The 13,002-nt window shown below is 41.5% G+C and overlaps 1 protein-coding gene across 4 annotated transcripts in view; it reads right to left on the bottom strand.

The window, feature by feature from the left end:
• Nucleotides 1–3,395: 3,395 nt before the first annotated feature.
• apom (apolipoprotein M) overlaps nt 3,396–13,002 on the bottom strand; it is a 19,707-nt gene continuing 10,100 nt past the window's right edge. For 3 of the 4 annotated variants that reach the window (XM_045226554.1, XM_045226555.1, XM_045226556.1), the window contains exons 2-7: nt 8,619–8,758; nt 6,776–6,846; nt 6,221–6,355; nt 5,833–5,934; nt 3,893–3,928; nt 3,396–3,772 (exon numbers count right to left, since the gene is read on the bottom strand). In XM_045226554.1, coding sequence (XP_045082489.1) covers nt 3,894–3,928; nt 5,833–5,934; nt 6,221–6,355; nt 6,776–6,846; nt 8,619–8,758 — 483 coding nt within the window. In that variant the 3' untranslated portion in view covers nt 3,396–3,772; nt 3,893. Of the gene's footprint in view, nt 3,773–3,892; nt 3,929–5,832; nt 5,935–6,220; nt 6,356–6,775; nt 6,847–8,618; nt 8,759–9,444; nt 9,662–13,002 lie in introns of those variants that run through there. The other variant, XM_045226552.1, reaches the window with a different exon arrangement.

The raw sequence follows: 13,002 nt of genomic DNA, 5'->3' as shown, positions 1-13,002 counted from the left end.
TCAACTGGATTTACCCTAAGAAAAATACTTTGAAGCACTACTTAAAACCTTTTACTGCAGTGGGCTAAATCAGGGTCACACAGAGTGTTCTTGGTAGTCAAACAAATCTACTTTGAAACCAAAGTATACACCTCACACTCATTGGTTATGGTCTTTAAAAAAATAAGACACCTGTACCATGTCAGATATAGTTTAAATGTATTCAATTTAGAGTTTGCATCCCAATATTACACTGTATATACATCACAGAAGACTGAACATTTTCAAAAAATAAATAATGTTGATTGCTTTACTATTTATATATTTTTGTACAACTTTTACTTTTACTCCACTACATTCCTAAAGACAATATGTACTTTTTACTCCCATACATTTTCCCTGACACCCAAAAGTACTTGTTACATTTCGGATGCTGAGCAGGATTTGAAAATGAATTGAATGAATATTGCATTCAGTTTTAAAATTATATTACAATTTAATTGAATATTCAAATTCAATATTTATATATTCTGTTTCAATATGGTGGATATTGCATTCATTGTCTACGTATCAAGTTTACAAATTATCATTTCAAATTTACCATAGTTTCACAGATTCAGATGCATTCAGATTCAGTTTTCAAATTCAGTTCACGTTCACATTTACATGAGTCATTTTCTATTAAGGTATCTTTACTTTTACTCAAGTATGACAATTTGATACTTTTTCCACCACTGAATAGATAACAGTACAGGCAAAGAGAAGGTGACAATCACTATCATCCCTATGGTGAGGAACTATTGGCTAGTACGGCTACAGATGAGTAAGGTACAACATTGACAGATGTGGGAGGCATGTGTTGTCCCATATAGGTCAGTGTCAGTGGGTTCGACAGGCACAAAAACATGACAGGGAATTTTCTTCATGGTTTCATACACCAGCTGGCAGCCACAGTGACTCAATCTGACTTTACATACATAGTGATGAAATAACAGCGATGAAACAGTGGCAACACAGTGTTGATGGTTTGTCTGATTCTCCTATTGTTTCTCCAGTTGATTTCATAAACAGGACTGAAAGTAACATTTAGAAAGTGGAGAGAGAGCGAAAGCGAGAGAGAGAGAGAGAGAGTGTGTTTGTTGGTAGATTTCTATTTAACTTTCCTGTTCTTGGTTTCATGCTCCATGGGGCATCCCCAATCAACCTCCCTGTGCTTTCCTTGACACACACACACACGGTTTAGGTGCTTACCCAATGCAGGCAAAATTCTCAGACAAGGCCTTTAATCATGTTTGCCTCTTAGTCTTTTCCCCATCTTCCTGAAATGCAGAAGTGCAGGCAATGCTGTTGTTGAAAGCAGAAACCTTCTGGCATCCATCTAATTATGTTCTGTTCAGTTTCTGTTCAGTTTTAGATCATTGATCAGTTTCTGTTCCGTTTTAGATCATTGATCAGTTTCTGTTCAGTTTTAGATAATTGATTTCAATCTGTGCAGCATCGTAGATGTGTTTGGCTCAATATTGGTACATACCAGTGCTCACCATTCCTGGTCAGGGAGTGCTAAAGGGTGTGCATGTTTTTGTTTCTGCCCAGCACGAACACACCTGATTAGTGTGTTACTAGTGAACTGCTCAATATAACTAGTGAACTGCTCATCAATATAACTAGTGAACTGCTCATCACCAATCAGGTGTGTTAAACGTGGCCTGAAACAACCATCATTTGACAGTAATGAAATATTATACAGGGGAGTTTGACTGCCTATTTTTGGGCTTGACAAGATATGCTTTCATATAAATGGCATTGATATTTGAGAAACGATCCAGAAATGAAAAGAGGAACACACTGAGAATAGAATCTCAGCTGTACGGTGACTATATTAACTTATTGAAACAAGTCCTGCTGAGATTGAGGCTGTCCTATTATGGACATTGTACAGGTGAGAGAAAGGTAAGAAACTAAAGTCATCCTGACGGAGACGGGAGGAAAATTCTCACCCTGTACTCTGTACTTCCTGCCGGTCAACAAGTTGTTTCGTGCCAAAGTGTATCTGGGAAGTCAAGTGTCTTCATGTTGGTGCGTCACAAGTCTTTGAATGTGCATAAATCAGAGAGATAAATGGAGAAGGGGAGGGAGAGAGACAAGGATTTCATCAAGGTTTCGGAATGTTTTCTGATATTCATATTAGCCCCGGGCATAGCTGAAACACAGAGGTACTTGAATGGTGACATTGTTAGCTACATGTTGACTTTGTCTAATTCAGCAATTAATTGTCTCCTGCCACTGGTAGTAACCACTGGTATGTCAATTATTTCTAACCAGGGCCCTTATTCATAAAGCTTCTCAGAGTAGAAGTGCTGATTTAGGATCAGGTTCCCTATCTATGTAATCTTATTCATTATCTGAAAGGCGAAACTGATCCTAGATCAGCACTCCTGCTCCGCTTTATGAATACAGGTCCAGAGCTACAGTATAGAATTCAAAATGTTACATAAGCATAAGGACACAACTGTTGTTTGGCCTTTCCTTGAGGCTACAGGTAAAAACCCACATCACCTGATAATGTCAAGTACATTGACTGGGCATTTTGCTTTGTCAGTGATGACAGTGCAGATGAAAGTCGTGCTATTTTACATCAATCAATGGCTTTGACATAATTTTGAGAAACTATTAACTCAAAGAATTCTCAATTCCACTTCCTTCTTGTATAGGAAAAGGTTTATTGCCAATGTAGTGTATACTGTAGATGTTTTTATAGGACCAGACATGAGAGTCTGGTCTCAACTATTATTGTAGTTAAACCATAGAAATTACAAGTACAATGTATCCAATGCACCCCAAAGGCCTAGTCTACCCCATCATATATCCCTATTTTCTTGATTTTGACCTGCAGGTCAAAGAAATAACCTTACAAGAAATAACAGGACAGGTGAAAGCAAATTTCACTGTTTCTGCTTTCAGTCACCCTGTGTATTATTACATTAGTGCAAATTAAGAAGAGAACTGTTAATGACCACTCTAGTTGTGAACGACTGTGTGCTCTGAGCTTCTGATCTGTCAGCAGCATCATGGGAATTTCCCCTGCACTGTCAGTGTAACAATGTGGGTGGCTCCTCCCCCGTAAACTAGCCCTGGATTCTTTTCTAAATATATGAATGGTATTTAGATGGAGGTCAGTGGAGGCTGCTGAGGGGAGGACTGCTCATAATAATGGCTGGAATGGATTCAATGGAATGGTATCAATCACATGGAAACCAAGTGTTTGATACCATTCCATTGACTCCATTCCAGACATTATTATGAGTCATCCTCCCCTCAGCAGCCTCCACTGATGGAGGTAGGTGAAGAGTGGAACAGTGCAGTTCAGTGAACCATGACTGAGTCAAGTCATCCCTTGCAAAAAGAGAAATGCGTGAAAGTGAAATATTTGCCTAGAAATAGGCTCTTTAAGAAAATGTGATAACTGTGTGCCTTGTCACTGCAAGTATAAATGAGCGATAGAAAATGCATAGAAGTCTAAGCATGGGTCACTAGTGCTATTCTAAACATTCAGAGACTTTGGAATAGACTTTGATTCCACTAGTATTTTGAATAGCAGTTCTTTTTTTCTGTTTATTTGTTTTACTATTACACATGGGGACTGAGAGGAGAGTTCTTCATTTGAATTAGTTCCACGTTTCTGAGTTGGATCAATGTTAGAGTGGGCAATACGCTAATATTAAACTCTCAAAAGGAAACCTATTTCGATGCATGGCATGATCTTGATTGAAGATTCCAACAAATAGCAGGTAGCCTGTAATAGATTGTGGAGATGGATATGAGCAAATGTAATCTAATAACCACAAAATGGAAGAGCAGTAGTGATAAGAAGTACATAAAAAAAAAAAAGTGAATGAATCATTTAGATTCTTACCTCAGTGCCACGCCTTATTCTCCAGATGACAAAACTCTGAAAAAAACACATATATTACATATATATATATATATATATATATATATATATACACATTACCAGTCAAAAGTTTGGACACACCTACTCATTCAAGGGTTTTTCTTTATTTGTACTATTTTCTATATTGTAGAATAATAGTGAAGACATCAAAACTATGAAATAACACAAATGGAATGATGTAGTAACCAAAAAAGTGTTAAACAAATCAAAATATATTTGAGATTTGAGATTCTTCAAATAGCCACCCTTTGCCTTGATGACAGCTTTGCACACTCTTGGCATTCTCTCAACCAGCTTCACCTGGAATGCTTTCCCAACACTCTTGAAGGAGTTCCCACATATGCTTAGCACTTGTTGGCTGCTTTTCCTTCACTCTGCCGTCCGACTCATCCCAAAACATCTCAATTGGGTTGAGGTCGGGGGATTGTAGAGGTCAGGTCATCTGATGCAGTACTCCATCACTCTCCTTCTTGGTAAAATAGCCCTTACACAGCCTGGAGGTGTGTTGGGTCATTGTCCTGTTGAAAAACAAATTATAGTCCCACTAAGCCCTATCCAGATGGGATGGCGTATCGCTGCTGAATGATGTGGTAGCCATGTTGGTTAAGTGTGCCTTGAATTCTAAATAAATCACAGAAAGTGTCACCAGCAAAGCACCATAACACCTCCTCCTCCATGCTTTACGGTGGGAACTACACATGCAGAGATCAGCCGCTCACCCACACCGCAGGGTCATCCTATCCCAGGTATTCCAGTTCAAAGAGTTCATGGCGGGTTGGAACCAAAAATCTCAAATCTTGGTACTCCAGACCAAAGGACACATCTTCCCGGACCGGTGCGGCGAGCTTGGGAATGTCCATCGGCCGCTGCATTCTAGTGTGTTTCTTGGCCCAAGCAGGTCTCTCGAATTCTTTATTATTGGTGCGCTTCCTGGATTAGCCCGTACAGGTGGTTTCTTTGCAGCATTTCGACCATGAAGGCCTGATTCACACAGTCCCCTCTGAACAGTTGATGTTGAGATGTGTCAGTTACTTGAACTCCTTGAAGCATTTATTTGGGCTGCAATTTTCTGAGGCTGGTAACTCTAATGAACTTATCCTCTGCAGCAGAGGTAACTTTGGGTCTTCCATTCCTGTGGTGGTCCTCATGAGAGCCAGTTTCATCATAGCGCTTGATGGTTTTTGTGACTGCACTTGAAGAAACTTTCAAAGTTCTTGAAATGTTCTGTATTGACTGACCTTCATGTCTTAAAGTAATGATGGACTGTCGTTTCTCTTTGCTTATTTGAGCTGTTCTTGCCATAATATGGACTTGGTCTTTTACCAAATAGGGCTATATTCTGTATACCTACCTTGTCACAACACAACTGATTGGCTCAAACGCATTAAGAAGGAAAGAAATTCCACAAATTAACTTTTAAGAAGGCACACCTGTTAATGTGAAATGCATTCCAGGTGACTACCTCATGAAGCTGGTTGAGAGAATGCCAAGAGTGTGCAAAGCTGTCATCAAGGCAAAGGGTGGCTATTTGAAGAATCTTAAATATAAAATATATTTTGATTTGTTTAACACTTTTTTCGTTACTACATGATTCCATATGTGTTATTTCATAGTTTTGATGTCTTCATTATTATTCTAATATATTCTAGAAGGGCTGCACCACCCCCTGAGCGTTACAAGAATCTAACCACCCACAATGCAGCAGAGGCCACCCCTCTCTACAATGTAAAAAATAGTAAAAATAAAGAAAAACCCTTGAATGAGTAGGTGTGTCCAAACTTTTGACTGGTAGTGTAACTGTTCAATGACAGATTTTAGAAATGTGAGAATATATATTTTCTCTGGTGGTCCAAGCCCTTTTGTTTTATAGTGAGGTTAGATTACACACAAAAACCACAAACCTTTCTCTTGAGGGAGATGGACAAATCTATCCATATTTTTACAAGCTGTTTGGGTCTGAAACGCCTTCACCACTTTATTATCCAATAAGGCACTGCCACGAGCTGATAAAAAGAAAATACACGATTTTCATTGAGGACCACTTACAGTGCAAACATGCAAATATTGTTTGCATCTCTAAGCACAGTAACCCTTTGGGCAGCTATACCATCTCCTTGTTATACAATTTAAAAACACATAATATGTACATTGTACATATGTAATATTTAATTAAACAGCAATGTGATGTATTAATAATAGTATGTATCTCAATTCTTAGATTATCTCAGCTTTGCTTCAATTCCTGGTATTCCATCACAGTATGCAATCATGAATGACTCCTGGGCTGACCGTAAAGCATGAATCTGTTGAGGGCGTCGTGTGTCTCTAGTGGGTCCAAGTGACGCTCTATCTCCTGCAGCAGGATACACTGGGTGCAGTTCAGCCACTCTCCACTCCACACTAGAGTTTGGAGCTCAGGCCTGCCTGTGTCAAAACAACAGGCAATAAATTATTAAATGGGCTGACATAGTTTTGCTTAAGTTTTGGTCACACATACAGTGAGCTCCAGAGGAATTGGGACAGTGACTATTTTGTTGTTGTTTTGGGCTCTGTACTCCAGCACTTTGGATTTGAAATGATATAATGACTATGAGGTTAAAGTGCAGACTATCAGCTTTAATTTGAGGGTATTTTCATCCATATCGGGTGAACCGTTTAGAAAGTACAGCACTTTTTGTACGTAGTCCACTCATTTTGGGCGAATACAGAGCCAAAACAAAACAAAAATTGTCACTGTCCCAATACTTTTTCAGTGGGTCAATATACTCACTGAAAGCCTGAGTTAAGAGAAAGAATCTCAAGTTAAAAGTTGCACCTAAGTTGGTGGGAGTGGTTGTGAGTTACCTTCCATTGTCAAATCATCTTTGCCAGGCTGAATAGTATAGGTCCAGTTTTTCACAATGCAATGAACACCCCTAAAATTGAAAAAGATGTTGAAGTGTGTACAACTGGGTAGAATTTCAGTTTCTCATTTGTTCACTTCCCATAATGGATTTGACAAGAAATGACTGTTATAAGAAACTCCCTTTTAGCCCACGCATATACAGTGCATTTGGAAAGTGTTCAGACCCCTTGACTTTTTCCACATTTTGTTACATTATAGCCTTCTTCTAAAATGGATTACATAGTTTTTTCCCCTTCATCAATCTACACACAATACCCCATAATGACAAAGCAAAAACAGGTTTTCAGACATTTTTGCAAATGTATTACAAATAAAAAACTGAAATATCACACAGCCTTGAGTCTTCTTGGGTTTGACACTACAAGCTTGGCACACCTGTATTTGGGGAGTTTCTCCCATTCTTATCTGCAGATCCTCTCAAGCTCTGTCAGGTTGGATGGGGAGCATTGCTGCACAGCTATTTTCAGGTCTCTCCAGAGATGTTCGATCAGGTTCAAGTCCGGGCTCTGGCTGGGCCACTCAAGGACATTCAGAGACTTATCCCGAAGCCACTCCTGCATTGTCTTGACTGTGTGCTTAGGGTCTTTGTCCTGTTGGAAGGTGAACCTTCGCCCCAGTCTGAGGTCCTGAGCGCTCTGGAGCATCAAGGATCTCTCTGTACTTTTCTCCGTTCATCTTTCCCTCGATCCTGACTAGTCTCCCAGTCCCTGCCGCTGAAAAACATCCCCACAGCATGATGCTCCCACCACCATGCTTCACCGTAGGGATGGTGCCAGGTTTCCTCCAGACATGACGCTTGGCATTCAGGCCAAAGAGTTCAATCTTGGTTTCATAAGACCAGAGAATCTTGTTTCTCATGGTCTGAGAGTCCTTTAGGTGCTTTTAAGTAAACTCCAAGCGGGCTGTAATGTGCCTTTTACTGAGGAGTGGCTTCCGTCTGGCCACTCTACCATAAAGGCCTGATTGGTGGAGTGCTGCAGAAATGGTTGTCCTTCTGGAAGGTTCTCCCATCTCCACAGAGGAACTCTGGAGCTCTGTCAGAGTGACCATCAGGTTCTTGGTCACCTCCCTGACCAAGACCCTTCTCCCCCGATTGCTCAGTTTGGCCGGGTGGCCAAACTTCTTCCATTTAAGAATGATGGAGGCCACTGTGTTCTTGGGGACCTTCAATGCTGCAGAACTTTTTTGGTACTCTTCCCCAGACCTGTGCCTCGACCCAATCTTGTCTCAGAGATCTACGGACAATTCCTTCGACCTCATGGCTTGGTGTTTGCTCTGACATGCACTGTCAACTGTGGGACCTTATATAGACAGGTGTGTGCCTTTCCAAATCATGACCAATCAATTGAATTTACCATTGGTGGACTCCAATCAAGTTGTAGAAACATCTCAAGGATGATCAATGGAAACAGGATGCACCTGAGCTGAATTTCGAGTCTCATAGCAAAGGGTCTGAATACTTATGTAAATAAAGTATTTAAGTTAATTTTTTATCAATTTGCAAATATTTCTAAAAGTATTTTTTCACTTTGTTATTATGGGGTATTGTGTGCAGATTGATGAATAATTTTTTTTTTGAATAAGGCTGTAACCTAACAAAATGTGGAAAATGTCAAGGGGTCTGAATACTTTCCGAATGCACTGTACAAATCAAATGCTTTTACATTTCTGGGGAGTAGTGAACAAGTGCAAACTTCAGGAAGAAGGAGAGATTATTGGGACATACCCCAATTTGCCTTCTCTACCATTATGATTGTGTGTCAGCTATCCCTGGTGTCTTACATACGCATGGCTCCGGTCAACAGTAGTGTATCTTTAGCGGTCTCATTCAGGTGAAACACAGTGCTGTCCATCTGTCTGAACATCTGCACATCCGACTCCTTCACACCAGCCGCTGCAATGAAGTACCATTTGCCGAGATACTGAGAGAGAGAGAGAGAGAGAGAGAGAGAGATTTGTGAAAGGAGGAAAAGAGAGGGGGAGAATTATAAGAAAAAAACACATATATTTTAAGAAATTACTGACAAAAAACGACCACCACTGTTGAAAACCAGTGGGTGGGGAAAGCGGAGAGCGACAAGTGAAAGGCCAATGCCATAAGTAGGAAGAAAGTCAAAAACTATCTCTGAAACTGAAACTGTGAAACCATTAGTTGAGGTGCTGTCCTTATCTAGTCGTATCACCCATTACGGAAAAACCACATGAATTGTGAAATCATGTGGATTTTCTGTAAGGTACAACCATATACTGTATGCTGTAGGACTCTAATTACAACATTCTGTCAAATCAAACCACATATGGTGGGAAGTACAGCAAACTGCATCTTGTATTTTGTATGTTGTTTGCAGGGCTCACTTGTAAAAGTGACTCCCTGTATGTTTTAACTCAAAGTTGACTACTTGTATGAATAAAGTTGAAATAAAATAAATACAACTTAATCACACATATTTTTTGTAAATAAATTAAAGACCAAAACGCAATAATCATTTGATAATCATCATGAAGGGCTCATGAGGTTTTGATATTACATCGCTTGTGTATAATAACCTAATTAATAGGTCATAATAGAGCTAAAAACACAGATAGTACATCTGCATATCTCTCTTACCTGTTGGGTATTGAGATTGCTTGTAGATAGAAGGACTGGTTGGGAGCAAGGGGAGAAGAGCTGACCCAACCACCCATTCACAAAGAGCAAGAACGAATACACTTCCTTGGCCTCTAACATACCTGAACCACTTCAATCAACTTGTGGCCTAAAATAAACCTCGTAATTGATCTCTCTTTCTGGGCTTGATCTGTCTGTGTCAGGATTGAGCTTTAAACGTTTTAGGATTGTGGTAATCATTAACCACTTGTTTGTTAGCACAACTTTCCACCATCCCACATAGTCCAAAGGCCTGCATACCAAAAGGTGTTGTTCCACTGTCCATGAAGCGGGACAGTAAATGTCAACACAAGTCTTTTTGGCTGGGTGGCCTTTAAAGTAAGTGTTTGAGCGTTTACCCAATTTTAGGAAATAGGCTTGCTACTACACCCCCTATTCTCCTCACCATCTATCAGCCCACATGTTGGTGGATGGGTTTCAATATGACTATCATTTCTGCAGTCTACACTGGTAATGCACATCCCACAGGTTGTTGAGGTTATCTTGTTTGTGAGACAGTATCACAGCACTAGAGTATCTACCAAGTGGTGTCAATGTAATTAATTATCCCTGTAGTATGCATTAGGGCCAGGAGTTTTCCTGACTATGTGAGCCTGAACAGGAAAAACTCCTGGCACAATACCATATGCAAACTCAACTTTTTGTAAGTAACACAACATAAGAGACTCACCTTTGATATGACGTCATGAATATACTTGCGCCATGCGCTACAATAAAATAGTTCCAATACAACACATCCACCCTTTCTTTTAAGACGTGTGTTTCTAAAATGTCAAAACTTCACATACTGTTTATAGTTCATCACTCTGTAATAAACGTGTCTCAACATATTAATTCATAAACAAACTTTTCTGTCTTTAACTCATGAAACATCAACTAATTTTCTGTCTTTAAAATTCCTTAAAACAGTTGTTTCTTCAACCCTTACTATATTCTACCCTAACCTGAGCTGGGTGGACTGCCAGTCACCTTCATAGCTGCAGTGGGGTTCTTCTGCCACATAATGCAGGCTGTGTGTTAATCACTGCACATGCTCTCCGTATCGGTCTGGTGGTTTGACAACTCTGCCACGAGAAGTCGTGCGCTGGAGTATGTGGTGCAGTGACAGGCATCTGGAACAGGTAAGTACAACTCCGTGTCACACTCTGTCTCTGAAGCACTGTGGAGGGGTTTCAGGTGGCGTCGATTCCTGCGCAGCACTCCCTTGTCTGTCTAGACCAAGTATGACCTGGGTGTGTCACACTGTTGAAGCACTGAAGCCGTCTTTGGCCAGTCGCGTTCGTCGTCCAGCTTCACGGCAACGTTCACTCTGTGCTGGAGTTCTGGAAGGGCTTCTGACCTGTTGTTGTAGACACGCATTAAGCTCTGCTTTGCTCTATGGTCGACACGTCTCACCTGCTGGAGGTCTGGCCATGCCGGTTGGAGGTTAACCTCCAGGGTGGGGACTGTGATGCGGAGCTGTCTGCCAAGCATGAGCTGTGCTGGGCTCACACCTGTGGCTTGCAGTGGCGTTGCTCTGTAGGTTATGAGAGCTAGGACTGGGTCAGCCTGTTTCAGGATCCCTTTGGCTGTCTGCACGGCTCTCTCTGTTTCACCATTTGCTTGGGCGTAGGGAGGGTTGGTGGTAATGTGTCTGAAATCATAGTCCTTGCGTGAAAGCTCTACCTGAGAACTGGGAGCATTGTCTGTATTAGAATATTTGGGCATCCCCACCTGGCGAAGATGTTCTTCAGTTTAGCTCTTATAGTTTCTCCTGACATGTCTTTGAGGTAAGTTGTTTCTATATATTTAGAAAAATACTCCACAACTACCAAGTCGTTTTGCTTGTTGTGTTCACATATGCCAGCTGCTACTCTTTCCCATGGGAAACTGGGGAGTGGAGTGGTGATCAGAGGTTCCCTCCTCTGAGTAGGTTTGGACTCCTGGCAGTCTTTGCATGTACTGACTATTTCCTGGATGTTTTGACTTATTCCAGGCCACCACACACTACCTCTAGCTCACTCCCGGCACCTCACAATGCCCTGATGGCTGTAGTGTCTGCGCTTTAACATTTACATTCTCATGTTTTGTGGCACTACTATATCATCACCATACAACACTAGTCCTTGTGAGGTTGAGAGGTTCTGTCGGGAGGTGTAGAAGGTTTTTTACCTTGTCTGGCACTTTGGCTGCATACTTAGGCCATCCTGTTGTCACATAGTGTTTCACCATCTGAAGCTCTGCATCCTGTTGCGTCTGCTTCTTGACGACATCAAGCTTGGTGGGTGAGAAATGCCATGCTGTATGAACTGCATCCTCATAGGCCTCGATTTCACTGGTCAGCTCTACGATCTCTCGTGTAACAGCTGCCTGGGGATGTCTGGAAAGGGTGTCTGCTATAACAAGTTGTTTCCCCGGCACATACTTGGCTGTAGGGTTATAACGCATCGTGTGCATCAACAGTCTCTGACACCTCAAAGGCACTAAATCAAGGTCTTTACAGTTTATTAGTGGAATAAGAGGTTTGTGATCACTCAGCAGTGTGAATGTATCTAGGCCATACAGATATCTGGTAAACTTCTCATATGCCCAGACTGCTGCGAAACACTCCTTTTCTATCTGTGCATAGTGCTTCTCTGCATCTGTGAGAGTCCTGGAGCAATAAGCTACTGGCTTTAACTGTCCATCTTGCTTCTGTAGTAGGACCCCACCTAACCCATAACTACTGGCGTCTGCACTGACTATGGTAGGCTTTATCATATCATAGAATGCCAGTACAGGTGACTATGTGACAAGCTGCTTTACCTTCCTAAAGGCCTCCTCCTGCACTGCACTCCATGTCCATGTAGCGTCCCTCTTGAGCAGGTTGTTGAGTGGTTTGTTGACATCGGCGAGACCCGGTAGGTACCTGCCTAGGTAGTGAATCATACCCAGGATCCTCCTCAGATCAGACACATTACTTGGTGGCTCCAGCTGGGTGATGGCCTGGATCTTGGCATCATCAGGACAAATGACATTCTCGTCAATGCAGTGTTGTGGGTAGTTAAGCCATTTCTGATGCAGCAGACATTTGTCTCGCCTCATGATCCTCTGGCATGTCTGAGTAAATAAGTATATCATCCATGTAAATGGACACACCTTCTTGGTCCTTCAGGAGCTCGGTCATCTCACGCTGGAAGATTTCTGGGGCACTAGTGATTCCGAATGGAAGTGTGTTGAAATAGTACTTTCTAAAAGGCGTTATGAATGTGGTAAGCTTGGCACTCTCTCTGTCTAGTGGAATCTGCCAGAAGCCACTTGCTGCATCTAAAAGAGAAAACACCTTGGCACCAGCAAGCTTTGGCAGGATATCTTCTATGGTGGGTAGAATGTATTTCTCCCTTTTCACTGATTTGCTTAACCTTCTCAGGTCAGCACATACCCTCAGCTGGTCTTTGTTCTTCTTGGGTACCAGGACCATAGGAGCACACCACTCTATAGGCTCCCTGATCTCCGCGATCACACCACTCGCTACCATGC

This window comes from Coregonus clupeaformis, chromosome 17 (assembly GCF_020615455.1).
Source record: "Coregonus clupeaformis isolate EN_2021a chromosome 17, ASM2061545v1, whole genome shotgun sequence".
NCBI lineage: Eukaryota > Metazoa > Chordata > Actinopteri > Salmoniformes > Salmonidae > Coregonus > Coregonus clupeaformis.
Note: the sequence above shows the minus strand (reverse complement) of the source record. Positions and strands in the feature narration are given on the sequence as shown.